We start from the raw sequence: 27,870 nt of genomic DNA, 5'->3' as shown, positions 1-27,870 counted from the left end.
CATTCCTCAACATAAAATCAAAGCATCATTTGTCTTATGGCGACGACAGAGTATTTAATTTAACTCTCATCCTTTTCGTGTCCTATAATCAATCTTATAAAACTGTTGAAAGAGCATGCATGTGTATCAGGCAAAAGCTGATCCGGGGAAAGGGAGAGGGTTGATGTGATATAATTTTTTTGCCCCAATACACATGAATATCCCCAGACAGATTTTTGAGGTGGTCAGTTTCGCCTTGACTTATGCTGAAGCAAATTTTTCATTATGATAGGAAGAAAAATAAAAAATAAAAAATAAGAAACTTCCTTAGCTCATGACATTAAGAGGGTATCAGTGTGGAGTTGCATAGCCTTCACGTATTTGCAATGCCCCAAAATTTTGTCCCCTTTTCTTCTAATCGTAACAACCTTATCTTGCATTATACACCATTCCAGAAATTCATTGCGGTAAACCAGCATCTCTCCATCTTCACCTACCATCAGTGTTCTGAAATATGATTCAGACTTAATGGTGTACTGTTTAATCCATTTCTGATTCTGAACATCTTCAAGCTTCCACAATGTCTTCGATGACCAGCCGTGATGTGAAAGCATATGCAAATCTCCATTTACATCGTGAAGCGTGCAAATATAGGAGTCGACCCCATCTGGAAATGCAACATCGAAGAATTTTTCCTCATACAAGTCGAAGCACAGGAAACATGGATTCCAAATACCAGGGAGTCCTCTCCAGTATGACCTACGAGCGTGTTCTGTCCAGAGTGAACTACGAGTGCGTCCTACCCAGTAGAAAACCCCATTAACAAAAACACCATCCTGGTAGCAATCTAGAATACATGGTGTCTTGTTCTTATTAATGGGTTTCCAGCCACCAGTACTCAAGTCTTTTAAGTCGTTGCTATAGGAAAAAGTGATCATCTGCCATTGATTGCGACTTACGCTGATGATAACGTATTGGTTCGTGCTAGGAAGATAACAGAAACCATAGGCCTTGATGACTTCTGAATATTGTTGTTGGGGTAAATAGATGACTTTCCTAACACTTGGATTACACACGAAGAATCTCTTCAGGTTGACCACGAAGCACACGAGATTACTTGGCCCCCATTGGGAGGGCAACCTGTACAAGTCTTGGCCGGAGGGGAGAGGGAGATTCCATTGGTCCAGCACATCTCCGTCGAGGCTAACGGTGGTTAAAACATAATCATGGGAAGAGGAATCTCGCAAGAGTAAAAGATTCGGATATTTGAGAGATTTTTCATCGTGTAGGCGCCTGAAATAACGAGTAGAGATCAAAGTTTTCCACTTTTTGCAGACGATCCTTAGTTTCATAAGGGTTTTAGAGCGCAACCTTGATAGTATATCCTCCACAATGGCATCGGGCAGAGCGCAACCATCTCCTTCTCCATCAATTGCAATTTTCTTCATCTTTTTCACCATGTTTGCACGTACATGTATAGATAGCTAGGTGTGGAAGACGGTATATTTATAGGACTAGACTAGAATTTGTCTAGCTAGGGTATATTTGTTTATATGGAACCCTAGTTATGCAAGGAAAAAGTTGAACAGATAATCTTTTTTAGTTCATTCCTTTTATCGGATCTATATATATAGAAATAGGGATAATTTTGAATAATCTTAAATTTTGAATAATCTTTTACCAAATGAATTAGAAATTAGTCAGTATATATGTCTCAGTTTTATATATAGTTGAAGTATCTAAAAATTATAGTTTTTCGTTTATTTTCAAATTAATTATTTTTAATAAATTTTTTTTATTAATAGTGATATACAATTTAAATTTTAAAATATAGATAAAAATATAATTGAATTTAAAAATATAGATAAAGATAGGATTAAGATCTAATAAAAAAAATAATATTTTAAGAAAATAAAAAAATTTAAAGCTATAATTATATACTAGTGTATATGCTCATGTGATGACGTGCATGTATATTAAAAAATTGTTAAATATTTTTTTTTGTGTGTGAATACGAGCGATTATTTTAAAATTTAGAAATTTAAAAACATTTTTATATTAATTATTTGTGTTATGAATTATATGATTATTTAACTTAAAAATTCAAAATATAGATAAAGATACAGATATATTTTGTTAGAATATGGTAGATATGCATAAGATGCAAATATACTAAAATATGTTTATGAAATTTTTTTATTTAGGAAAAAAATATTTTGTAGTTTGAAAAAATAAATTGTATTGTCAAAAAAATAGACCATGACACTAATATTATTATTCTATGTGTATCAAATTATATATATATATATATATATATATATATATATATATATATATATATATATATATATATATATATATATATATATACACACACGCATGCACACGCACATATTTATACACACACTAAATCTATTTTTGATGCGTTGCATGCTCATATTATTGAAATATTTATCTAAACATAATAATTTTATTATTTTCAAATCAATGATTTCTCAATATTGTTTATTAAAACTGATAGAATATCTAAAAATTCAAAAAAAAAGAAGGAGAAGAAAAAGATAGGATTGATTTAAAAATAAAAATAGAAGTGAAAGATTATAAAAAGACTATTATTTTGAAGAAAAAAAATCATCAATTAAGTTATATTATAAGAGCATAATTGTAATTTTAAATAAGACATTCTCAAATCAATTGAAAATTACCTACTATAATGTGTTCAACTTAATTAACACAAAAACTCATATGATATCATCAAATGAGTTTTTTTATGAGATAAATCTCCTAATCGACCTGACTTGTTAATATTGGTTTTTTCAATGCCAGAAATTTCTTTTTACTTTATAAATTATCCGGCCGACACATATCAAAGAGATAGATATGTGATACAATATCACATTAGACATATCTTTCAAATATGATAATTTTTCTTGTTAAAACAAATCATTATAGCATTTAGAATTTTTATTATTCTGTGTTATATTTATTTACACAATAAAATTTATTATTATTTTTAACACAAAATCGTCTCACCCAAAAAATTATGAGATGGATCTCCAACTCCTCTATGCAACTTATTAAAAATTTTACTTTTTAGCCAAATGTATCATTTTTAGATTCATATATGGATAGAATCGAGTCATCTCATTCATATATAATATATATATGTGACGAAATCTTTTTTTTTTAGTTGTAGGAGATGATTGTTACAATTGAGTCTTGATGTATTATTATTGAGCCACCAAACTTAAATTCCTACTCTCTAAGTAAAATGAGTGTAATTGTGAGTAGGGTCGAATCCACAGGGAACAAGAGATTTAATTCTTTCGAGAATAAAAACAAATAAAAAATAGGGGATTTTGTGATATGAACTAAATAAAATTTTAGAAATAATTTGACATGCAAGAAGTAATAACTAATCCAGAGAAATAACTAATGAAATGTAAAACTAATGTTATTAAGCTCTGATTAAATAGGATTTTTACTATTCAATTGTATCACTATTCATCAGCTAACATATTATTTATTCATGCAGTTAAAAGTAATTAACTTTAGAATTATAGGGATAGCCGCTAAAATCATTGTGTTTTTTTGATTTAACAAACTAAACATAACATCCAGTCAAAACTTATTAATGACTAACTGGGTACGATAGTGTTCCTATTAATTAAAAATAACATTGTCGTTTTGTGAAAACAATTAATCCTAAAATTTAACAACCGAGATAGCTGTAATTGATAGATCCAGTTTCGTTGATTTATTTAGATAAAATGTGCTATGATAGCACAACACAACTAATCTATCGCTACTCATGTACCAATCATTCATGACAATTGTCAGGGCCCGTGCTCTTAATTGATATTTAATTACCAAACAACAAGGATTAATTGGTGTAAACAGCGAAAACGAGTTTAAAATGTTCATTTGGGCCTACAGAAATTTCGGCATGACCTCCCCGTAAGTAGGACATCCCAAAATTTTCAAAACACAACAACAACAATATACGCTCGAAAATATCATCAAGTTCACAATCAACCACACAAACATCCTACTGCCGCACTGGCCAAGACTAGACACAACATACCACAAATAAAATCCAACACAACATAAAAACAACACCATACAGCTACACAGGGCATCTCCCTGGCAAATGTATCAAACCAGAATGATATATATAAATATCTGGGAACTCTGAAACAACTCGACTGACTACTGGGTACCACTCGCTGACGCTCCACCAGACGCGTCAAAACCCCTGGAATGACCTGCTACGGCATCAAAAACAACCACAACTTCAAAAGAAAACAGGGGTCGGACCACAGTACGACAAACCAGTAAAATCACGACGTATATAAAAGACATGTAATAATACCAAGTAAATGCAATGCTATGAGATGCATGAATGGTAACAACGGAACAATGGATACCAAAATGAGTCCAAACGAATAGCATCATCAACAGTAACAGTGGCCACCCGTGCCAAGAATGCAGCATCAAATCGCCGCTCGTTCATGCACGTAGCATCGGGAATGCGAGTAGCTAAGTCGCTCGTCCCTAGCTGTCATCTGGGAATGTGGCTAATCCTAACCCACTCGTTCATCTGATGACTCAATATCTCAACAAAATCAACATAAATAGCCGTCAAAGGAGTCAAGGCTCAATATGTAATGCCAACATAATTAATGCATGAATGCATCAAAATAAACATTCAATGCACATAATAGCAAACAACATTCACCGAATATTCTTACACGCCAATATAAGCGTCATAATGATATAGGTTTGAGCGTACCTTAATTGCAACTTACAATACCACAGAAAATCTTAAGAATATCGAATGAACTCGTCTCACGATAAATCCTACAATATAAATTCGCTATATACTTCAATACAACGCATACCAAAAGACTAAACCACAATAAATCGTCTCGGTTAAAATTCGAATTCCGGGCAGCCTATTATACCCATACAAATTCTGAAATTCCAAGCTTAATACCTCAAGAAACGAAGCTAGAATGTACAACGGTGATTTCGCAAAGATGGCTCGCCGGAAACACTGTTCACGCCGGAAACCTAGCTGGAATTTAGGGGAAAAGCTCAATTCTTCACTTATATAAACTAATACACGAAGAACAACCAAAATTCGAAGCCAAAAGCTTACCTAAACCGAATCGGAGCTTACACGTACTGTTGCTGGAAAAACAAGATCAATCGAGCTTGCAACCTTCCGATTCAAGGCAAGAAATACTCTAATAAACTGGAGGAAGAAGATTTGCTAAGCTGCTGCACAAAATCTGGCCACTGGAACGCTGCATGATTTCTGCAGAAAGAGAAGCGAAGCAACGGGTTGCTGGAAGGGAAAATGAGATTTCTGGAGGGAGCGATCTGTCTAATTTCTTGGGTTAAAGTATTTAAATTAAAATCTGAAATGGGCTGGGCCTATTTAAGGTATTGGGCCTCACAACAATTACGGATCATTGAATTCATGGATGACAAAAACTTGTGTGAGACGGTCTCACGGATCGTATTTTGTGAGACAGATATCTTATTTGAGTCATCCATGAAAAAATATTACTTTTTATGCTAATAGTATTACTTTTTATTTTGAATATTTGTAGGATTGACCCGTCTCACAAATAACGATTCGTGATACCGCCTCACAAGAGACATACTCTTCATGGATAACAGTAGAAAATTATATATCGAATTAAATTGTCAGATTAATCAACATACAAATTTTATATAAATAAATTATAAATCAACATATACTTGAACAAAACACGAATATTAAATTAAAGCTCAAAAAACCTCACAATGATAAATTGAAATAGTAAAAAGATTCCTTGAATAAGAAATAAAACTTAGGCTAAAGTTGTGGAGAAGATGAAAAATTCATACACCTTCTTTTTTTCCAAACTAAATTGTGCCGGCAGCAGCCAGCAGAGGAATAGTCATAAAACGTGATCACGTATTGCGGAAAATCCACTTTTGAAATTTTTCTGCTTCAAGTCCCCGCAAGGTTCATATTGACAATTTTAATTGTGATATAAAATCACCTTCTTTAGCCCACATTTATCTCAAAAGCAAAAAAATTCCTCATACAACGAAATAACACAAAAGTTTATCAATTAAGCACGCAGGAAATGACAACGATCCGAAATATGACAAAAAATATATAAACTATTACGATCCCATTGGTCCAGCACATCTCCGTCGAGGCTAACGGTGGTTAAAACATAATCATGGGAAGAGGATTCTCGCAAGAGTAAAAGATTCGGATACTTGAGAGATTTTTCATCGTGTAGGCGCCTGAAATAACGAGTAGAGATCAAAGTTTCCACTTTTTGCAGACGATCCTCAGTTTCATAAGGGTTTTTGAGCGCAACCTTCATAGTATATCATCCATAATGGCATCGGGCAGAGCGCAACCATCTCCTTCTCCATCAATTGCGATTTTCTTCATCTTTTTCATCATGTTTGCGCGTACATGTATAGCTAGGTGTGGAAGACAGTATATTTATAGGACTAGCTAGACTAGAATTTGTCTAGCTAGGGTATATTTGTTTATATGGAACCCTAGTTGAACAGAGATAATCTTTTTTAATTAGTTCATTCCTTTTATCGGATATATATATAGAAATAGGGATAATTTTGAATAATCTTGAATTTTGAATAATCTTTTACTGACTAATTTCTAATTGATTTATATATATATATATATATATATATATATATATATATATATATATATAGACTAGTGCCTTCTTAAATTTGAAGTATTTATCTATAAAATACGATAACGTGCATTTATATTAAAAAATTGTTAAATAATTTTAATTTTTTTGTGTGAATTTGAGCGATTATTTTAAAATTTAAAAGTTTAAAAACATTTATATTAATTATTTGTGTTATGAATATATTATTATTTAACTTAAAAATTCAAAATATAGATAAAGATACAGATAGATTTTGTTAGAATATGGTAGATATGCATAAGATGCAAATGTACTAAAGATTAGTTATCTGGTCAGATTGTCTCACGAATCTTTATCTATGAGACGTATCAACCCTATCGATGTTCACAAAAAAATAATACTCTTACCATAAAAAATAATATTAGGTCTCTTGTGAGATGGCCTCACGAATATATAGCTATGAGACGGGTCAACCCTAAAGATATTCACAATAAAAAGTAATAATTTTAGCATAAAAAGTAATATTTTTTATGGATGACCTAAATAAGATATCCGTCTCACACAAATTTTTGCCAAAAAGTAACTTTTTTTATAGATGACCCAAATAAGATATTCGTCTCACAAAATACGACCCGTGACATCGTCTCACACGATGTTTATGAAATTTTTTTATTTAAGAAAAAATATTTTGTAATTTGAAAAAAAAAAAATTGTATTGTCAAAAAATAGACCACGACACTGATATTATTATTCTATGTATCAAACTTACTATATGTATGTATGTTTATTAAAGTGATAGAATATCTAAACATTCAAAAAAAGAAAAAGATAGAATTGATTTTAAAAAAAATAGAATTGAAATATTATAAAAAGACTATTTTTTAGGGAAAAAAATCATCAATAAAATTAGGCAAAAACTTGTGTGAGACGGTCTCACGAGTCGTTTTTGTGAGACGGATCTCTTATTTGGGTCACCCATGAAAAAGTATCACTTTTTATGCTGAAAGTATTACTTTTTATTGTGAATATAGATAGGGTTGACCCGTCTCACGGATTATGACCCGTGAGACGGTCTCACATGAGACTCACTCATAAAATTATATGATGAGTATAATTGTAATTTTAAACCCAATCAACGGAAAATGACCTAGTATAGAGTATTCAACTTTAACATAAAAACTTATATAATATCATCAAATGAATTATTTTGTTAGACAAGTCTCTTACTCGACCTGACTCGTGAATATTGTTTTGTATGTCAGAAGTATTTCTTTTCATTCTATATATTAATCAGACTTACCCATATCAAAGAAATAGATATGTGATACTATATCAAACGAGACCTACCTTTCAAATATGATAATTTTCCTTGTTAAAACAAATCATTATAGCATTTAGAGTTTATATTATTATGTGTTATATTTATTTACATAATAAAACTTATTGTTATTTGTAACATAAAAACTTTTGTCTCACATAAAAACATCGAACTTTATGCAACTTATGAAAATTATTACTTGTTTAGTCAAATGTATTATATTTAAGTACATATATGGTTAGATCGAGTTATCTCATGCATATAAATATGTTACTAATTTTTTTTTTATTGGAGAAGATGATTGTTATAATTGAATCTCGAACTTGATAACACGTCTCATATTTGAGAGTTTGTTATAAGATATGATGCACATCATGGGAGACCCACTCTTTTTTTAAATATATGTCAATTTTGGTTGTCAAAACATATAATTATTGATTTTTTGTTGTTTGAATCAAAATTTTAAAATAAAAGAAAAGTAATGTATTATGCATAGGAGTCATTTTGTCAAGTATTAAATTTAAAAAGTAAAGTGGAATATTATTAATAGTTTTGGAGTAAAAAATTAACTAAAGTATTTTTCGTGGAAATACCGTGTAGTGTTGATATCGCCCATTTTTATTTGATCGGAAGCTAATATCTTTCGATCTGCCGCTGGCGTCGAACGTCACGTGATTTCTATGATTCTTAACCATTTTTTACCCATTTCAAGAACTAATTTTTCCAACTACAGGTACTATTTTCACAGACTATGCCAACAACGTTTTCGCTGATGCTCTGTGATTTAAGCAAAATCGCGCCATTCGTCATTGTATACTTCCTTGATTTAGTGTGCCACCTCTGTTTATGTTCATTAGTAGGAGATTTTTGGGCACGAGGTGTTCAATTTCTCGTATGGGCAGCGAGATGACAAGTCTTGGGTCGACAAGGAAGCATTCTAATTTTCGGATAATTAACGTTTCTGGGTATTTTCCGGAATCCGTTCTGATTATATCCTTGGGTTTTAATGATATAAAAACCTGATATTTTGTTAATCTTGGAATCGTTTGACTCAGATACAAAGCAGATTTGTTGGAGATTGATTGCCAGGATCCTACGTTTCATGTCTTGTTTATTCCTGGCAATCCTGGTACATCGTAGTTCTTGTTTGTGTACACTGTGTGAAGGGGGCACCATGAATTTAGTTGTAATGTGAACTAAACTTGTATTGTTACTAGACCAAAATTTATGCTTGGGAATTTATGTGGTAGGTGTTATCTCCTTTTACACCGAGTTTTTGGAGTCATTGTTTGAGCTGCTAGGAGGGACCGCTCGTGTCACAGGCAAGAAAAATATTGATTTTTTTGCCAGTGTTGGAAGTTCTAAAATATTGGTTGTTTAGATATAAGAATTTCTATCATAGAACCATGCATATGGTGCTGATTAGTTGAGTTTGTGCTTGGTGAAGCTATTGGCCATGTATCTCACACGCAAAAGGTATATTACTTGATTTTGAGGCGATTATGGTATTGGATTTCGAATGCTTTTTTTATTTTGTATGAATATAGTCGTTTTGATACGTATTTTAACGGTGACATTAATTAAGAAACAATCTCAAACTCAATTTTCTTTAGTTTCTTTTTATTGTTTGTTTCATTCAAAAAAGACATCTCTTGACGTGATTCACAAAATTTTTAAGTTGCATGCATTACTGACATCAACAAAATTTTCTATTGATCGATGTACACGATCATCTAAATAGGACATAGATATTCATGTTGGCATTATCATAATGGCTGATAATAACTAATTAACTGTACGACTTTTGTGGTTCTCTCTTGCTAGAACTGGGAATCAGGAAGATTGTTCTCATTACAAGAACAAATTGAGCATAAGGTTAGCTTCATAGCACCCTTGTTTCAGCAAAAAAATTGGTTGGCTTGATGAAGGAGATTTGGTCACCAGATAGTTTATTATAATAATAATGTACGTTGTGATGCACGTGATCCAGTAAGGATTCACAAACTATCATTCTGTTCAACATACAAGTCTTTTGCCAGCATACATGAATCTTTTGACCCCTGTCTTTTGCAGATTAGCTTCATTGAGCATGTATTTCAAGATGCATTGCCAATTGTACTGGTAAATTTTGTTTTTCCAATATTGCTTAACAGTCGGAGCAATTCTCTCAAGAGTTAATTGCTGCAAATTTGCTGACTTTTTTTTTTCACGAGTTCCTGATTTGGGCTGATCATAGATATACTAGTGGTAGGATCTTACATTGATGGATCTGGGTGGGATGGATTACTATTAAGTTGCTTGGGTGGGTTTGGGGGGAATGGGATTTCCGAACTTCAGCTCATGATTAAGGGGTGATCTCAGTTACCCATTTTCAATCCATGAAAATGAAAAAAAAAAAAAAAGTATTGATGGCTTAAATGAAACAGTAAGAAAGAATGTGAACCATTGTACGAAAGACAATAATCGGTGGTTATGTTTAGCGGTGCAAGCGAGCCAAACAACTTCCAGTGGTTTGGTTGCGACTTAATCGAAGATCCGAAAAAACTTGAGCTTTAATGTCTCAGGCTCGAGTACTCGACGATACTTGAGTCCGAGTGTTTTTTTCCAGGAAATTTAATATAAACCATATATTTTAACTACTGATTTCAGCAAAATTAAATTGTATTTTTTAAAATATCCAGTTACACTCGCGCTTGATTGATGCCCAATAAAATCAAGCTTCTCAAGCTCAAGTTTGAGTTACTTTAAAATTACTGTAATTAAGCTTGAACTTGAAAATCTCTACTTTACAAGCTCAGGTTAGAGACGAAAAATCTCAGTTAAGCTTAAGCTCAAGTTCAAGTATTGAGTTTTTTTTAAGTTGAGCTGGAGTAACATTTTCTCGAGCTTGATTTGGTTTATGTGCACCCCTGGTATATGACAATGAGGCAGGTAATACCCAAAAATCACACCAACTTGCTCAATAAGCTTGGTTTTAATATTATTTGTTGGACCGATCATTAGTAGCTTCGCTAAAAGTTATAAATAATAATAATGATATATCTCAAATCTTTTTAACTTAGAGCAACCCTAGCACAAGTGTTCCAATCAACGAGCCACAGAAGACAGTGGGGCAATCATCTAACCGACAAATTTTTTTCAAGATGTTCTGTTGAATAAATACAAGAATGTAGCTCAAATTATCGAATGCTTTGATCCTAACTAAACCACAATTCAAGAAATTTGGTGCTTTGAGTCCATATCCATATTATTGTGTGTTTCTATTTTTATCTTGATTCTTTTTGGTTGTTAGCAGCCTTTTTTTCCAAAGGGGAGGGGCAATGAGTTTTGAACCCAAAACCCACCCCTCCCATGGTGGGTATCGGCCTATGGAACCAAATTAGCTAGTGTGATGCTTTTGGTTATCTTAGCTATCTTTATTTTAATGACAAAACAAATTCTGTTTTCCTCTTTTGGCTGCTGATATCTACTGCTATTTGTGTTTCAATATTTTTTTTTATTTTCAATGAACTTGAATTTCGTTTTAAAATATCCTGGAACACAATTTTTCCCCAAATTCTTGACATTTGGTTTCTATCTGAAGGTTGGCCATTCTATTGGTTCTCACATATCTCTTGAATTATTTAGAAGGTATGAGGAGAAGGTATGCATGCATTTAGATTTGATATTTATCCAGCTTTATAATCCTGTTTCTATCCTTTTTTATGGGAAGAACCCCATCTGACCTTAATTATTATGCTTAGGTCATATACTGCATTTGCCTGTATCCATTTTTGGCTATGGATGCTGCATCATCAAAACAGGCTACAATTAGGAGAATTGCCTTGTAAAGCTCTTATTTTGTTTAATTAGGTGCATCTGCCATTTTTGTCATTATCATTTTACCAGAGTATTGAACTACTGTTGATTATAAAGTAATTTTTTTTATCAAAGCGATTTATTTTTTAATTTGTGAGGTCAGGTCTCCAGCTCTAAGTACTGGATTAAGCTCCCTTGTAGCCTTTCTCGGATTTCTCCCGGGCCGTTTTTCAAGATTCATTGCCAAGAAAATTTTAGGCAAATCCTGTTCTTCTTTTACAGTGGAGGTTCTATGTACTCATGTACTTAAGGTTGAATTATTTTCTTCAAATCAATTGGAGTTCAAGATTTCTTGATTTATCTACCATGTCTTCACCATCACGTATTTGTCTTTTTACCTGAGTTCTGTGATCAATCTCAGGCTATGTTGAATTGATTTCAAATTCTTAATTGAAATCCACTGCTTGTATTTGGAGAAAAAAATATAATGTCACTCTCTTATCAAAAATTTTGGGTCTGCTGCTATGTGTGTGATTAGATCCTGTTACTCGTGCCAGTGAATAATACTCATTCAATTTTTTTCCTATTAAATCAAGTGGTTTTTTTTGGTATTAAATAATTATGAATGTTACTCGAACATATAAGTTAAGTCAGACCTATTCGGATTCATATGTTGTGAGAAACTTTTTCTTCTTTTTTTGTCAGTATCATGTGATGCGGAATATGCTATTCATGGCAAAGACTGAATTCGAGAAGGTAACTTTTGCAAGAAAATAGTATTCTTTAATGTAATGCCGATTGAACTCACAAGTCATAAGCTATATTGCTTGGTTTTCTGCCATTTTTATCATACTAATGCTTTTCACAGTTTTTACATTTTGTGAAAACTAGGGATCTGTGGTGTATGAAGCTATGTGTTTGACGATTAATAGATGTTTGTGTTATATCATGCTTCACAGTTTTTACCTTTCACATGGTGCCAATATATAAAATCTACCGAGGGGGTAAGTGGGCGGCTGCGGGGGTGAATAGGTTCGATTTCTTATATACAGGGTGATGAGATGAGAGTTTTTAGTAAAATTGCAGAGGGACCGCTCCCTTCATCCCACGCTAGGCACTCTCCTGACAATAGATCCATGCTTAACCGGACAAGATTTGCTCATAAATCTGATTTTCAACTCGTCATTTCTATCACAGCTACCCGAAAAACCAGATTTCGATTTCATTGGAGGAAATAAAAGCAAACTGGGCTTTCTGTTCGGCAGTGATGATCACTGGGCTCCTTTGCGTTTATACGAAGAGGTAATACTTTCCTTTCCTTTCCTTTTCTTTTCTTTTTTCTCCCTTTCGAGTGCACGTCAAGTTTTTTATTTCTACCAATGGAGACTGGTATACTTCATGTATAATGCTCTAGAATTTATTTATTTGTGTCCTAATTTATTACAGATTTACGAGAAGGTACCCGATGCAACACTGGCAATCGAACGCGAGGGTCATACTCATGCATTCTCCTGCACCGATGCCGGTTCAACATGGGTTGCTCAGCATGTCTGTAGCTTGATCAAGAAACACCTACCAAATGACATACTATTCCATAACTAGCTTTCATATTTATCTATTGAAAACAAACGTAATTTCTTTACAACAAGTGAAGATCAGTAAGTATATGTTGTATTGATTTGGATTAAATTCTTATTTAGGTTTTGTTTATATTGGATTTTTACATCATAGGCTACCAACAAATGCATGCGTCAAAGAAGAATTTGTTTTCTAGGGAAAAAACCTCATCTTTGTCTAACTTATTAGAGCACCCTGTCCAACGTTGAATGCTGGTTTGTCATCAAGCGATAAGGTAAAGGATCGTAAAAAGGAAAAAAAAATTAAAACTCAACGGGAGCCCAAAAACCCAAAAAAATTCAACATTCAACTTTAAGTTTTCTTAAAGTAATATAGAAACGTTCGTTGCAATAAATATAAGCTGTGATGTTAGCCAGGAAGAGGACATCTTGGGAGTAAATAAAGTTTGTGTAAATTAAAGAAATTTAATAAAAGAAAACATTCAATTATAAATACAATTTGATATACATGTATATATAATATATTTAAAATATAATATACCTGTCATATTTTCTTAAAAATTTTAATTTTAAGGAGTTTGTATTAATATTTGGGAGTATCCCTCAAAGTTCACGGGCAGAATTCATAGGTTAACGAGACTGGCAGAGAGAACACTTGCTAACTTCTATGCACATATTTTTATTAATTATTTTTAATACTATTATATATATATATATATATATATATATGTGCGTGTATATATATGTATGTATGTATGTGCACACACACACGCTTCCACACCATTTTCACACACTAGAACTCACAGTAATCATTTATTCATTCTCCCCTTGCTTTCAGAATGTCAAGCACCAAGAAAAGATACATTAATCTAAACAAAATTGCTGTGAACTTAGGATGTAGCGGCAGCTGCCGAAGGCCAAGATTATCTGCCAGTCTTCCACCGAAGGCCAAGGCGGATCAGAGCAAAACAGTACTCCTCCGTCAACCACCAGGACTTGTCCTCTAGTTCATTTGACACCACGACCAGTATCACCTTCTCCGACACAGACTTCCGAACTCAAGATCAGCCTGAGGTCTGTACAGGGCTTCGGAAGGATCGGCGACCAGAGCGTGGCGCTGGAGAAAGTTTCCGACGATCCATATCTTGATTTCCGGCACTCGATGCTGCAGATGATTCTGGAGGAGGAGATATACTCGAAAGATGAACTCAAAGAACTGCTCTGCTGTTTCTTGCAGCTGAATTCGCCGTACTATCACGGGATTATCGTGAGGGCTTTCACAGAAATCTGGAACGGGGTGTACTCTGCATCCGCCGCAGGCGCGCATGGGATGCGGAGGATGCCACGTGACTTGTAGCTGTTACAAAATTGGTGTGTAATAACAGTTTAATATAACATTACATCGTTCTCTTCTGCAACAATGACCGCAATATTACATGTATCACATTATTAATTGTTTTTCTAATTCAACATATGTTGAATACCATAATTGTCTTTTGTTTAGTAGAGCGATTAAACCATGATGTTTGAGCTGTAGTGCAGTTTAAAATAATTAAGTTGCACCATTACCACTAACTATATATTTTGGTAAAACGCCAAACGTTCGTTCCTACAACATTTTTAAAAATCATAGCACGAATAAAAACTACAATCAATTGTTAAATAAACAAAAAATGTAGCAGAAAATATTATAAGAGTTTATTTTATGCTTTAATTTTTTAAAAAAAATGATGAAATCATCTTCTACATTTGATGATACAAACTTTACTACACTTTGCTAAACAAATCTCATTTACTTTTAAAATTAGATGAACAAAATGTTTGGCATGTTATTTATCAGATTTTGTTTATGTATAATATATGGTGCGATTAATTTTTTATAATTCATGCAAAACTATTTGAGAAAAGTGTAGCAAAGTTTAAAGAACCAATTAATATAACATATGATTTCCACCTTCTTTTAAACCATGTATTTTAATATCGCAATTATTACAATTACAGTATCCAAAAGATTAATTTTAAAATTTAAAACACTTACTAGAAATTTAAAATTAGGGAAATTAGACTTATGATTTTCATGTATAATATCAAAATGTATTATATTTCTAAAAATTTAGGATTTAAATTCATCCACAAAATTTTAAGTTTTTACAATAACCACCTCAAAAATAAAATAATTAAATCAAATCGATATAGCCCAAGGCCCAATTACCACTTATATCTAAACTGGACTTGGCGCCAGTTTCCTTTCACCACAGTCTTATTATTCAGTTAGGTATGAATCGATCTCGTTATTATTCCTCTGCTATCCGTGATAACTAATTTAGAGTATAATTTCTAAGGTTTTATTTCGAAATCAACAATCGAAATTTACTGTTACGTAAGGATTCCTAGTTTTTTTTTTTTTGGATTCAGAGCAAACGATGCAATTTAAGATCCACAATCTACGAAAATGACTGCCATTATCGGTACCAAAATAAGAAGTAAATGCTTTAAAATGTATCAGCTTCCTTGGATTGAAATGCTCATGTTTGTAGATATTAATTTTGTCATTGTTTTCTAATGATCCATTTTTAGGTTTTACCGGTGTTGAGCAGTATCCTTAGCCGGCTTTTGTCTCATGATTAGAAGTACCTAGGACTCACATGACAGTGTTTTCGGTGTTTTTCTTGGATGGTTTGTGCATGATCTTGCTTGAAAATTCGCCATGTCGATTTTTATGCATATTTGTCTGGAAAAAAACGGGTTATTTGCTTTCGCATCTCCTATATTTTATGTGTTTGAAAATCACGATAAAAAAAAAAACAAGGATTAACAAGCAAATTAAGCAATTGGTCCATATAGAATGATAAAATCTCGAGGGGGGAAAAGGAGAACAGAGGCTTGGAAGGAAAAGGACAACTTATTGATCACTTTGGTCCCTTCTAAAATCGCAGACAGGGTGAGAGGACAATTTTATGACGGTGCAGGCAGTCAAAATTAGAGGTGGGATCGGCACAACTTTTTTATCCAACTTCTGAGAAGAATTGAGAAACAATTTTTTCTCCTGTTCTCATACAGGACAAGTGCAGAGATCCTTAAGAAATTCTTTGAAGATCAATTTGCTAAAGAATCACGTGGTTTTGAATTATTGGTTGAGAATCTCTGGAAAATATAATAAGCTAAAATTGCATATATTGTAAAATATGTGTAGAATCGAGTATTTCTTTATTTACCAAAAATTATAGTTGGTTATTATACAACTTAAATCTTTTAAATTGTACAATAAATCAAGTTCTATCTCTCGGTTATTGTGCCCATCCATCTATAACATATTACTTTTTCAGAGAGGCGTCACAAATTTAAAAATACATGAACTTTTGTTTTGTGAACCCTTACGGTCATGAATACAAAATTATGTAAAATTTTACTTGATTGTTTATAAACATGTACTTTTCAACAAACATAGATGGATCAAAAAACTTTTTTCTTATTTCCATTATTTAAAGTCAAAATAGTTTTCCGTAATATATTATTTACCCTAATGCTACCAACACTAACGTAGAAATGGATTTGTAAATATAAAGTATTAACTAAAACAAATGTATTTTTTATATCATGACTATCGTGCAAAAGAAAGCAAAACCAAACCGAGGCAGATGAAGCACCAACAGCCAGACCATGCGAAAGGTCTCAACCGAAAAAATAACAAAAGATGACATAGACTAGCTAAGAAATTTTTGCCTTGATCGGTCTGATATTCGACGCACTCAGATCGCACTCGTACGCTTGCATACAATTCAAGCATTTTCCAGTTCAAATCAGGCTCATTATTTGCACCCCATGAAGACGTGTGCGAGAGAATCTCTTGACCAATCATTGTTACATCTCCATAAAGTGTAACACAAAATAAACTTAATTATACTATTTCATTCACTCACATTGAAAGCCCCTAAATCTCACAACTCATACCTTTAATCCAACAATTATTTGACAACATAAATCATTAATTTTACAATAAGATGAGATAGAAAAAGACACATGATACAGTCTTAAATGTCAAAAGTGATTTATTTATTTAAAAAACTATTGTATGGTATCATCTATTATTATTATTAAGCCTGATATAATAGAGTCGAAAATGATGTATTAGTCTCATTTTTTTTAAAAAAAAAAAACACCAAAATCTATCATTTGCAATTGTATTATAATTTTTTATTAATTTTTACAATTTTGATACGAATTATATATATATATATAAGTAATTCAAATTTTAGTATGATCTTTCATTATTTTTTATAGTAATAACATTATTCATATTTAAATATAAATTAAATTAATTATCAAAATTATAAAAACACCCAACTCGAACTTCGATACACTATTTCCTAGCACGTTCCTGTCTCCTTGATTATGACTCCTTATTGTTCGAGTCTGTGTGGAGAAATTATTGTTGGTAAAAATTTGTGTGAGACGGTCTCACGGGTCGTATTTGTGAGACGAATCTCTTATTTGGATCACCCATGAAAAAATATTACTTTTTATGCTAAGAGTATTACTTTTTATTGTGAATATAGGTAGAGCTGACCCGTCTCCGTGAGACGATCTCACATATTATGATTCATGAGACGACGATCTCATATTACACTCACTCATTATTGTTTTATCATTTAATTTCAATGAATTTATCACTAGACCTGGATCACCACGTGAATTAATTAATGGGCCTTGGCTCATCCCAGAGCTGCATTAAATGCACGAAGAAAATATCACAGATAAAATAAACAACGCACCAATCTTCTGTAATGTCAATGTATACACCCATTATTTTCAGGGAAAAAAAAACCTATTTTCTTGAATAAAGTTAAATAGCTCGTTCGATATTAATATTAAAATAGATATTTCGTAAGATGGTCTCATGATTCGAGATGTATCTATCGTATAAAAAAAAATTGACATAAAAAATAATAATTTTTCATGAGTTAAATCGGATTGAATATTTATATCACAAATTGACTTGTGCGACAATAGAAAGTTTGTTAGTAAATTTGTTTTCTTCCAATAATTTTTTTTAATTTTTGTGAGAAAAAAAAATAAATCTATATATTTGGGGCGTAAGTATAGCTAGATGTTACTTTTATTCGGTGTAAGATTTATTATAACCACTTGTTTTTATTATAAACTAGGACTGAACACACATTGTGTGTGTTTAATATAATATATATTGGTTAAAGCTTGTGTGACATGGTCTCACGGATCGTATTTGTGAGACAGATCTCTTATTTGGATCGCCCATGAAAAAGTATTACTTTTCATGCTAAGAGTATTACTTTTTATTGTGAATATGAGTAGGGTTGACCCGTCTCACGGATTATGATTCGTGAGACAGTCTCACATAAGACTCACTCTAATGTATTTGCTCATATTTTATTTTGAATTTTTTTATTTAATTACGATATTGTACAAATTAAATATGTCAAAATATGAAAAGCATACTCCACAAAATTAAATATGTTTTAGAGTAAAATGTGTGAACGAGTAATTTTAGAGTTAAGAGAAAAAAGTTTCAACAAAGATAGTTACTATGAGTGTATCTTGTTTCTTGTGAGACGGTCTCATAAATCTATATCTATTATAATCGACTCAGTCTATATTTGGTGTGAAAAGTGATATTTTTGATATAAAAAATAATATTTTTTTTATGATTCAGTCTTCGAAAATTCATCTCACAAAATTGATTAATAAGATGGACTCACAGTAGCTTTATTAATAGCATAGATATTGATGAGCATTTTCACATATTGTAAGAAAAACTTGGTGAAGCACAAGGCTTAGAAGGTTCGGCGCTGAGAGAGGACAAGAATCTTTCTCCGAGATTGATGCATATGCTCATCGTATAGGTGTCCATAATATAATGCCAAAATTGTTTTAAAATTAGTCGGAAGATTCTTTACTATTTTTTTAATCAATATTATATTCTTTTATTTATTCCACCAAAATTAAAAAATTATATGTGTTTGAGCTCGAATTTAGGAACGAAACAGCACGAAGAGTGGAGCATTTCATGCTACTAGGTCACCTACAAATCGATGCTCTTTTTTAGGTTGACACTACGCATATTATGAAATTTAATATTTTCGTAAATCATTTTTCTTATTTTTTTAATAATAATTTGGGATAGTGATATTAAATTAATATAAAAAATTATATGAAATATAATATTTAACATGGATGAATTCATTGCATGTACAATGATTGGCTAAAAGAGAACGAAGTAGTTTGTCAATAATTGTATGTTCGAATAATTGATTTGAAACAAAATGAAAAGATAGATCCATTTATTTTGCAAAATCTTTGGATTTGACCATTGTAATCTTCATATATTGCAAAATCTTTGGATTTGACCATTGTAATCTTCATATATATATATATATATATATATATATATATATATTTAAATTAAAATTGATATTTTTTATTCGAAAATCCAACCATTTTATTCGGGTTCGAGTCCGATCATCGTAGCAACTATTTGTACATTCTTATGATTCTTAATCAACATAAAGTTACCATTGAATTAAAATGAACACTACAAGAAAAATACACTTCAACAACACACCCACGACAACGGTTTTTCAATAAAATAATTTAGTTGTTACCATTGAATTATGATGAAGTAAGAACCATCAAACATTGATGCGATATACAAGCAAGATTGTCTTGTCCGTATGAGAATAATTTCATTTCTCTGTTCTTTTCCTCCAATGCTTATCCAGTTATCTGTTTAAACAGACGTGAAAAGGACTCTAATCGTTACAGCCAGTGAGGCATGAAAAGATAATAATTAAGAAGATGCCCTCGAAAATACAAATTACCCTAAAAAACTTCTTTTCTGTTTTCATCTTCCCTAAAAAAAAAAGAACTTAAACCCAAGTCGGATTTTTATACATATTACGCGTAAAATTTCAAAAAGGTTCGAAAAATCCCTAATGATGGCCTGCGGTAAACTTTGATCGTTTCGCAGTTGACACTTCGAGGCATTCGTATGAATGAATTAATGGAAGTATGGATTCTTCACTCAATTTCTGGTTTGTGCTGATGCTGCAAGATATATTTACATCATACATTTTCAGAGAGGACCACTGCAAATTTTGTATCGTTTTAGTATTGTTGCTGTCAACTGTCGACTGATAGTCACTCTAGCTCCAATTTGAATTCCAACTTGGAAACCCCTCTTCATTCAATATATTTATTTGTAGAACACAAAACGAAAAATAAATATGGGGTAATTATTTTTAGTCCTTGATGTTTTAGACTTGGCAAGTTTGGTCGTGTTTTTATCCAAATTTAGTTTTAGTCTTATCATGTATTTTCAATTTTTTGGTGACTTTGATAATTTATTTTATAATTTTAGTCTTTTTTGCGTTGATACGTGAAACTAAAAATGAACTAAAATAAAAAAGGACAAATGTAAAAAATCAAAATTTTGAGTATCCCATAAACTAAATTTTATTGAATTTTAATCGAAATAAATAAAAATAAATATTTTAAATACATTTGTTTTTTTTAAATGCGCCTTAAATACAAGCAAAAAGTGTTTTTTACATTATTTGGAATGGACTAACAATAATTTCTATAATATAAAGTAGGCTCCACCTTATCGTAAAATTTGTATAATAAATTTTCTGTAAAATGTTGAGATCTTCTCGATACGTCAAAGTCGCTGCCGATGAACTACGATTTACGATACGTCGCTTATGAAAGCGAGAAATTAAATGCAATCGATCGATGATTAATCTTGGGAAATAATTGTATAGTACTCCAATTTATTTTTTCAAGAATCGATCTAACTATATACCCATCTTCCACCTGCATGCAAACCAAAGTAGTAAATCAATGTACACCAATTATTAACACTTGCAGAAAAATCAAGAAAAAATGGGACCAAATTTAATAATAATAATAATAATAATAATAATAATAATAATAATAATAATAATATTAAACACCTGAAGAAGAAGAAGAAGAAGCATTAATTTGTGAAGAAGATGACGATGAAGAAGAACAGCCAACAACTTTCTCCACAACTATTTCATCTTCATTCTCTAGGGAAGATAAACAAGGGCTGCAGATTGAGGAATAAGTGGAAGAAGAAAAAGATAGAGGAGAAGTCAAAGAATTCAGCGTGGTATTCGAAGAGGAAGAGCAAGCTGGCTCATCAATGGCGGTTTTGGAAGAATCAGGTGCGACTAAAGAAAGGTGCAACAACAAATCTACAAAAGCTTCAATGACATATCCATGGGTACTTCGGCCATTAACACGAAGGTACCAAGTCAGAAGCTCCTCCAGACATTCCCAGTCCTTTAACCCGTGAGCCTCCACCATTTCCTCCATAGAAGCCCTGAAATCCGAGAATGGGTCCCTGGAATCAATAGCCAAGATGGAGACGGTTTCCTTGTATGGAAAATCATGGGTTCTTGCTTCTTCCAGGATGGAGTTCGTCTCTCCAGGCTCGAAGAACAGCCTGTCGGACGATCTCAGCCCTCGAATCACCGCAGATGGATCGATGTTAGCCCCCTCATAGGAGAAACTTCCTTCAGAATAATCTGGAATACTTTCCGTAAATTCAAGATATGCCGAGTTCATGGTTTTGTATATGTCTTCGTTTTGGTTCGCTCTGAAAGAGAGGGTTTTGGGGTTGTTGACGCAGGCTGGCCACTGCCAAGAAGTGGCGGCGGAAGGGGAGGGAGAGGGGGAAGCGGCGGCCTTGAAAAGAAATGGGAGCTTCATTTTCTTGCCCATTTTGGGGAGTGGTAAATTTCAGGGAGGGGGCTTGGGAGTGAGGAAAAGATGTGGTCTAAGATAGTGATGTAATATTTTAATGTTGTCTGATTTTTACTTGGTTTACAGCATTTAAAGCGTACAGAATTGGTAGGTTCAATTCAACGGCAGATTTTCAAGTAAGAAAAGGTAAATAAAAAAGTGGAGGGAAGATGACCAGAATTTAATGTTGTCCTGTTGTTAGCTTGGAATATATGATCTAATTATATTCAAAGTGAACGATTCTTTTGTTTTTTTGCCATTTTGAAATTTGGAACATGTAAATTATATTCTCCCTTCACTGGATAGGTTTATTCCCATAATTTGACATGAATGGCGTTTCTCTGAATTCTGATATCGTTCAAGTGGTTTACATTTGGAAGAGGTGCTTTACAATGAAAATTTTGTCATGAAAAAAATGCATTTTTCGTAATATGACTTGCACATTAACTAATTTTTATTATATTATCGTTCAATTTATATTTTTAATCCAATCATTTTATTTTTTTCCATTTTAGTATTTTTTGTAGTTAAATGTTGACGTGATGCTAAAAATGACGACGATGTGGGAGAAAGTACAAAATATATCGTGTTAAATCATTAAGAGTTTGACTGAAAACTTAAACGGAAGCGTACCTGAAGTCATAATCATGCGTCTTAATAATGAATGTGATAACGCATGATTTGGTGATAATGACTCTATATAGATAATGTCTATTATTATCTTCTGATATTATTTATTTAGCCTGTCATAAGAATATAAATGACACTTATGTATGTACGCATTAAATAGACACAATATATTAAATAAATTAAAAGCCAATAACTCGAAACATTAGTTAATCACTTTATTTTGAGCTTAACTTAATTAACAACTCACAACACATAATTATTTACATATAAACTCATATAAATAAAATTGACTTAACAGAAGAGTCATCGAAAATTACTGACATAACAACATAACAATTTAGTAAAAAAAACATTATCGAAAATGTAAACGTGAAAATTATATTATAAAAACGCAATTTTTCTATTTTGTATTTATCTATGAAGGTTTAAAAATAAAACTATCGTGGACTGATATCAATTATTAGACTCAACGTTTTATCCCTCAAAATTTTAAAGATCGACATATTGACACATGATCAAGTGTCGGTCTTTATAAAGTCAGAAACAACCGATATTTTAGAAATTTTGGCCAATGCGTAACAGTATAATTTTATTTAATTGGGTCAAGAATTCAATTTTTATACCTAGGATCAAATCAATGGTTTTCTGTATGAAACCCACACAAATTCGATCATACAATGAGATCTTATATCAGCTACTTCATATATATTTTTATTTTTAATCAAAATTCATTTGGACCTGAGCGTAACATGCTTATCAGACCTCGATACTCTTTAGCACCAAACGACTTCGTTTTTTTGGAACATGAAATTAAGGATGAGCTGTCTTACCTTTTATTCAACATCATGTCAATATTTTAATCCTCATACAACCAAATTTTCAATGCATCATTAAAAATAAATAATGATCCGATCATACATCTCTCGACCCAAAATATCACGACATCAAGTGCTTGAAATATTAGCAAACACGTAGGAATGAAAAACATTTTTGGAGTGGGAAATCATGTGAAGTATATTAATGTGTAGAAGCCTCCGTCACGTGCAGATGTATGCTCTATCACACAAAATTAACACACATATCATAGTACACAAAATAAACAATATATTAATATTCGTGTGTGTTTATATATATATATATATATATATATATATATATATATATATATATATATATATATATATATATATATATATAGCTTTGAATTGTGGGAATTTCAGTCACATCTCATATAGTAAAAATTATTGCATTGAACTAATTAATTGACTTTTAAAAATAACTGTATCATTTGGAATTAAATTAGCTAGAAATTGTTTTTCTTTGTAAGAAAATTAGTACTCATGCATTCACTTATATGATCCAATCTAAACCTAAGTTATGGAAAAAAAAAATTGCTTAACGTTGAGCTTATTAGCTAACCACAATCTAAATTTATAATCGATCAATGTCTTAAATTTCAGGTCAAATCAGATCGCAAGAACTATCGATATCTTTACTGAAATTTCAGTCCAAATCAGATCGCACACATATAGATTCAAAGTAGAGGCCCGCGAGAAAAACCCGAAACGGTGATAGAGATCTCTGATTTTTTCAGGTTTGGGTTCGGATTCGAATAATTTTTAAAATCTAAGAAGCAATTCGGGAGGATATGAGATTGCTATCTCTATCTTCGAATCCGTCCCGAAAATAATATTAATAGTAAAATAATAATATTATTATTTTTTAAATAAAAATATTTTTATTATTAATATTGAAATTAATATTATCACTAATAATAATAGATAATAATAAGTTTTGATTCAGGGATGTCTTGTCTCATTAATATTTTTGAAACGGAGATGGGGGTTGCGATAGGGATTTGATCCCAGCGGTTTCCTGGAACTGAAAAAGTGGGAATCGAGACGAGTAATAGATATTGATGGAATTCGAGGATAAAGATGAGGATGACAAACTCGCCCCTGCCTCACTCCATCGCCATCCCTATGCATGCACAAGCTTTAATAGCTAAATTAACCCTACGTTCATAACACTAAGCGCATTCATTATTTTCTGGAATTGAATTCCTCGTAGATGAGCTTACTGCATATGCCTTTGGGCTTAGTAAGGTGATAGGCCGAACTGAGTGAAGGCCCAAACAATTGCTAATGCTGCATATATAAAATGGGCCATTTATTTCGTCTGCTTTTGGATTATAAACAATTTAGAATTCAATAAAGAAAAGGTTAATGATTGGTTATATTTCAAATGTTTTGAAAATAAAATTTTAAATGTAGAATGTATAATTCTAAGCTTTCAGAAGTGTGCATTTCTTCTATAAAAACTCATCTTTAAATTACAAACATGTCTAGGAAAACCAGGTATTAGCGACCGATTAGCGACCCCGTGCTGGAAATCTAATTAGCTTGGTCGTTAAATATTTAACTAAATTAAATTAAGATAAGGTTAATCTTTCAAAATTTTCTCCATACTTGTGATTCTCTATATTATAAATGTAAAATGCATTCTAAAATTTTGTATTCGACCACCTTAAGTTTCCTGCCTCAGCAACTTTAAATAAAGTGCCTTTAAAATCAATCTACGTTCGTCATATGATGTAATAGCCACCATATCTTGTTCCCAACCATCTCAATAACTCTTGCATTTATTGACTTGCTTTTAATTTAATTCAAAAAGAATATAGGCAGACAGGCCCCTAATTTATTTCAATGTAATAATAAAAGAAAATATAAACGAGTAGAGTTACCAAATTACCCTCGCCTTATTCCTCAATAAGTAACAATCTATTAACCTATCATAATATTTAATGGATTCACATGCTTGGCACGTGTCACAGTTTCCCTTATCATATTTTATTAAATTGTAACATTGACGTTGAACTACTAAGGGAGGCATGCATTAATTATTTTAATGATGCTGCTGATTTTAATTAATTTTGTAACTTCACGTGTTATCGACATATATATGCCAAATATATTGTTCCATATCTATATATATATATATATATATATATATGACTCTGGGTATGAATGTTGAAAATTAAGAACATATATAATTTACATAAATATTAAACTATTGATGAAATATTTTGATGTTAATCATGATATACTGAATCGCATGTAAGAAAGAAGAAATCATGCATATATAATAGATTGCCTAATACAAGAACATCAACATAGGTTTCTGCTAAAGGTGGCACAAATTAATTAATCTTCATCATCAAGAGTAGACTAGCTAATGTTACATAAGATTCAAATTATTGTAAGCTTAGCCTACTGAACCAGAGATGAAGCTTAAAGAGTTCTTCTACTTGCATATTTTTTTGAATAATTTCAACTCTTCTTCGTCTTCCTGGTGTAATTATCATGGAGGACATCAAGCAGTACAGAGCTTTTACATTTGGGGCATCGTGGATCATCCTCAGATAGCATCACATACATCAGACATCTGGGGCACCCCACGAGCACCATGGGTGTCGCATCAGGGCTAGTCGACTGTCGGATGGAACAGTAGTCGGCTTGATTCGGCTCGGACGATACACACGAGCTCTGAGGGGACGTTGGCGACACGGTACCCGATGATGATCGGCTCGGGGAATCCACTACATGATTGCTGATCATCCTTGGTGGTGACAAATTCAACTTGAGGTCAAGCTGTGGTCCGTTTCTTGGATTCATCTTGTAGTTTTCTTCTCAAAACTTCTATATTAACGAACAAAAGATGTCAGTAGAAATATTAATTACAAGTGCATGATCAGAATATACATAGGCTTTCAATTCAGTTTTAGAGTAAATCAGAAAAAAACAATTTTGTCAATTCGTCGACAGTGCTTACCGCGTCCGGGGAGAAGATAAGAGCGGTCTTTTAAATCTACAGATGGAGAGCGGATCGTGGTGGTGATGGCGGAGTATTTGCCATTTTACACGGGCTTGTTGGAGTAGTTTTGAAGCTCCAAAGCCATGCTATATATAAAAGAAGAGTTGATAAGTGAGAGATTTCGGATTGCTTTAAAGCTTAACTGTATGAAGAGCAATTGTGACGTGAGAAAGGATAATCAATTGAATTGAATTAAAGATAGAGGACTGATGGAAGTCTAGATAGTATATGAATTAATTTTAGCAAGGGGGCAGGGTCGAGCTAGATTTTAAAACTGAACGCTTTTTACTTTACCAAAAAAATATAATGGTTAAATTCAAATCTTTTAAACGTTCAGCAGCTCAAGTGTCACGGTTGGATCACTATTTTATTCGAACAGTTATTATACCTCAACAATAAATGAGCAAGAATTTAGACAGTAAATAATACCAAATTATATCGCAAAGAATCGAACACTTCCCTTAAAGAAAAAGTAAGACATGTAACTCTTGCTTTCGTAAGATGCCCATGTTGGTGTAACTGTGTAGAGTGTGTGTGTATATTTGATTTATTTGAAAAGGCACGAATTAAATAATAATTTATTTTTTTTCCAATTAATACAGCACTAAAAGCTCTTCAAAATTAAATTGTAGAAAGCATGCATGCGTAATATCTTTGACCTTCATTCATGAATTTATCAAAAGTTTCTCACCGTCCAAGCTGGCCCTGATGTTTGCTGCTGGCCATGTACTCCTCATCAATCGGGCCAATCAAACTTATATCATTTATTATGTTTTAAATGAACAGTTGAATTCTGAAATGTTTTATAATATAATAGATAAACTATTGTGTTAGCCAATCTAGCTAGCTAGCTACGTATACATGGAGTTTTATCCATATTATCCTTCCGTCTTTTTGGATAATCCAGTAGTTTAGGATATATATATATATATATATATATATATATATATATATATATATATATGCTCGAGCTCGATTAGAACTATTATTATAAAGCTCGAGATCAGCTCGTTTGAAAATTATTAAGCTCGCGAATAATTCGAATTCGGTTCGTTAATAATTTTCTTATCATGTTTAACTATCATGGCTCGAGCTTGGCTCGTTAAACGAACTCTTTTTCGAACTTCTTAAACAAGCTCGTCGAGCATCTTTTACCTAAAGGTCAACTAAGATATGAGGAATTGAGTGGCAAGTGTGT

The 27,870-nt window shown here is 32.2% G+C and overlaps 4 protein-coding genes, 1 long non-coding RNA gene and 1 pseudogene across 6 annotated transcripts in view; 3 read left to right on the top strand and 3 right to left on the bottom strand.

Moving 5' to 3' along the window:
* Positions 1 to 311: 311 nt before the first annotated feature.
* LOC140803698 (F-box/kelch-repeat protein At3g23880-like) lies at positions 312 to 1,439 on the bottom strand. The gene has a single exon (XM_073159592.1). The coding sequence runs from the start codon at positions 1,437 to 1,439 to the stop codon at positions 312 to 314; it is 1,128 nt and encodes a 375-aa protein (XP_073015693.1).
* A 7,133-nt stretch (positions 1,440 to 8,572) lies between these two features.
* LOC140842630 (uncharacterized) lies at positions 8,573 to 13,500 on the top strand. 2 transcript variants are annotated; one of them, XM_073210657.1, is made up of 13 exons: positions 8,573 to 8,725; positions 8,853 to 8,957; positions 9,048 to 9,121; positions 9,243 to 9,314; positions 9,440 to 9,468; positions 9,817 to 9,867; positions 10,066 to 10,113; positions 11,576 to 11,635; positions 11,736 to 11,818; positions 11,954 to 12,101; positions 12,496 to 12,546; positions 12,988 to 13,092; positions 13,237 to 13,500. In XM_073210657.1, the coding sequence occupies exons 1-13, from the start codon at positions 8,673 to 8,675 to the stop codon at positions 13,390 to 13,392; spliced, it is 1,035 nt and encodes a 344-aa protein (XP_073066758.1). In that variant the 5' UTR covers positions 8,573 to 8,672; the 3' UTR covers positions 13,393 to 13,500. The 2 variants fall into 2 exon arrangements, with proteins under 2 accessions (XP_073066758.1, XP_073066757.1); XM_073210656.1 differs by having other exon boundaries at positions 8,850 to 8,957.
* Positions 13,501 to 14,145: 645 nt separating this feature from the next.
* Positions 14,146 to 14,781, top strand: LOC140803778 (uncharacterized; annotated as a pseudogene).
* A 6,159-nt stretch (positions 14,782 to 20,940) lies between these two features.
* On the bottom strand, positions 20,941 to 22,348 carry LOC140803587 (transcription repressor OFP15-like). The gene is made up of 2 exons (XM_073159487.1): positions 21,356 to 22,348; positions 20,941 to 21,215 (listed from the first exon to the last, which is right to left on the bottom strand). Exons 1-2 carry the CDS (start codon positions 22,146 to 22,148, stop codon positions 21,193 to 21,195), a joined length of 816 nt encoding a protein of 271 aa, XP_073015588.1. The 5' UTR covers positions 22,149 to 22,348; the 3' UTR covers positions 20,941 to 21,192.
* A 307-nt stretch (positions 22,349 to 22,655) lies between these two features.
* The window catches only part of LOC140842628 (caffeoylshikimate esterase-like), an 86,964-nt gene continuing 81,749 nt past the window's right edge, over positions 22,656 to 27,870 (top strand). The window contains exon 1 of the mRNA XM_073210654.1: positions 22,656 to 22,661. Coding sequence (XP_073066755.1) covers positions 22,660 to 22,661 — 2 coding nt within the window. The 5' untranslated portion in view covers positions 22,656 to 22,659. The remainder of the gene's footprint in view (positions 22,662 to 27,870) is intronic.
* Positions 25,917 to 26,915, bottom strand: LOC140842629 (uncharacterized). The gene is made up of 2 exons (XR_012120455.1): positions 26,631 to 26,915; positions 25,917 to 26,497 (listed from the first exon to the last, which is right to left on the bottom strand). It is a non-coding gene; the product is annotated as an uncharacterized lncRNA (long non-coding RNA).

Source organism: Primulina eburnea, chromosome 10 (genome assembly GCF_022965805.1).
Source record: "Primulina eburnea isolate SZY01 chromosome 10, ASM2296580v1, whole genome shotgun sequence".
Lineage (NCBI taxonomy): Eukaryota > Viridiplantae > Streptophyta > Magnoliopsida > Lamiales > Gesneriaceae > Primulina > Primulina eburnea.
The sequence above is the reverse complement of the archived record's forward strand: the minus strand, read 5'-3'. Positions and strand labels throughout refer to the sequence as shown.

Coding starts and splice junctions, on each gene's coding strand:
- LOC140803698 (XM_073159592.1), bottom strand. CDS start 1,439: ATGGTGAAAAAGATGAAGAAAATTGCAATTGATGGAGAAGGAGATGGT.
- LOC140842630 (XM_073210656.1), top strand. CDS start 8,673: ATGATTCTTAACCATTTTTTACCCATTTCAAGAACTAATTTTTCCAAC. Junction 11,636..11,735: donor TTAGAAGGTATGAGGAGAAG/GTATGCATGCAT, acceptor TATTATGCTTAG/GTCATATACTGCATTTGCCT. Junction 12,102..12,495: donor TATGTACTCATGTACTTAAG/GTTGAATTATTT, acceptor TTTTTTTGTCAG/TATCATGTGATGCGGAATAT.
- LOC140803587 (XM_073159487.1), bottom strand. CDS start 22,148: ATGGGCAAGAAAATGAAGCTCCCATTTCTTTTCAAGGCCGCCGCTTCC. Junction 21,216..21,355: donor TTCTTCTTCTTCTTCTTCAG/GTGTTTAATATT, acceptor GTTTGCATGCAG/GTGGAAGATGGGTATATAGT.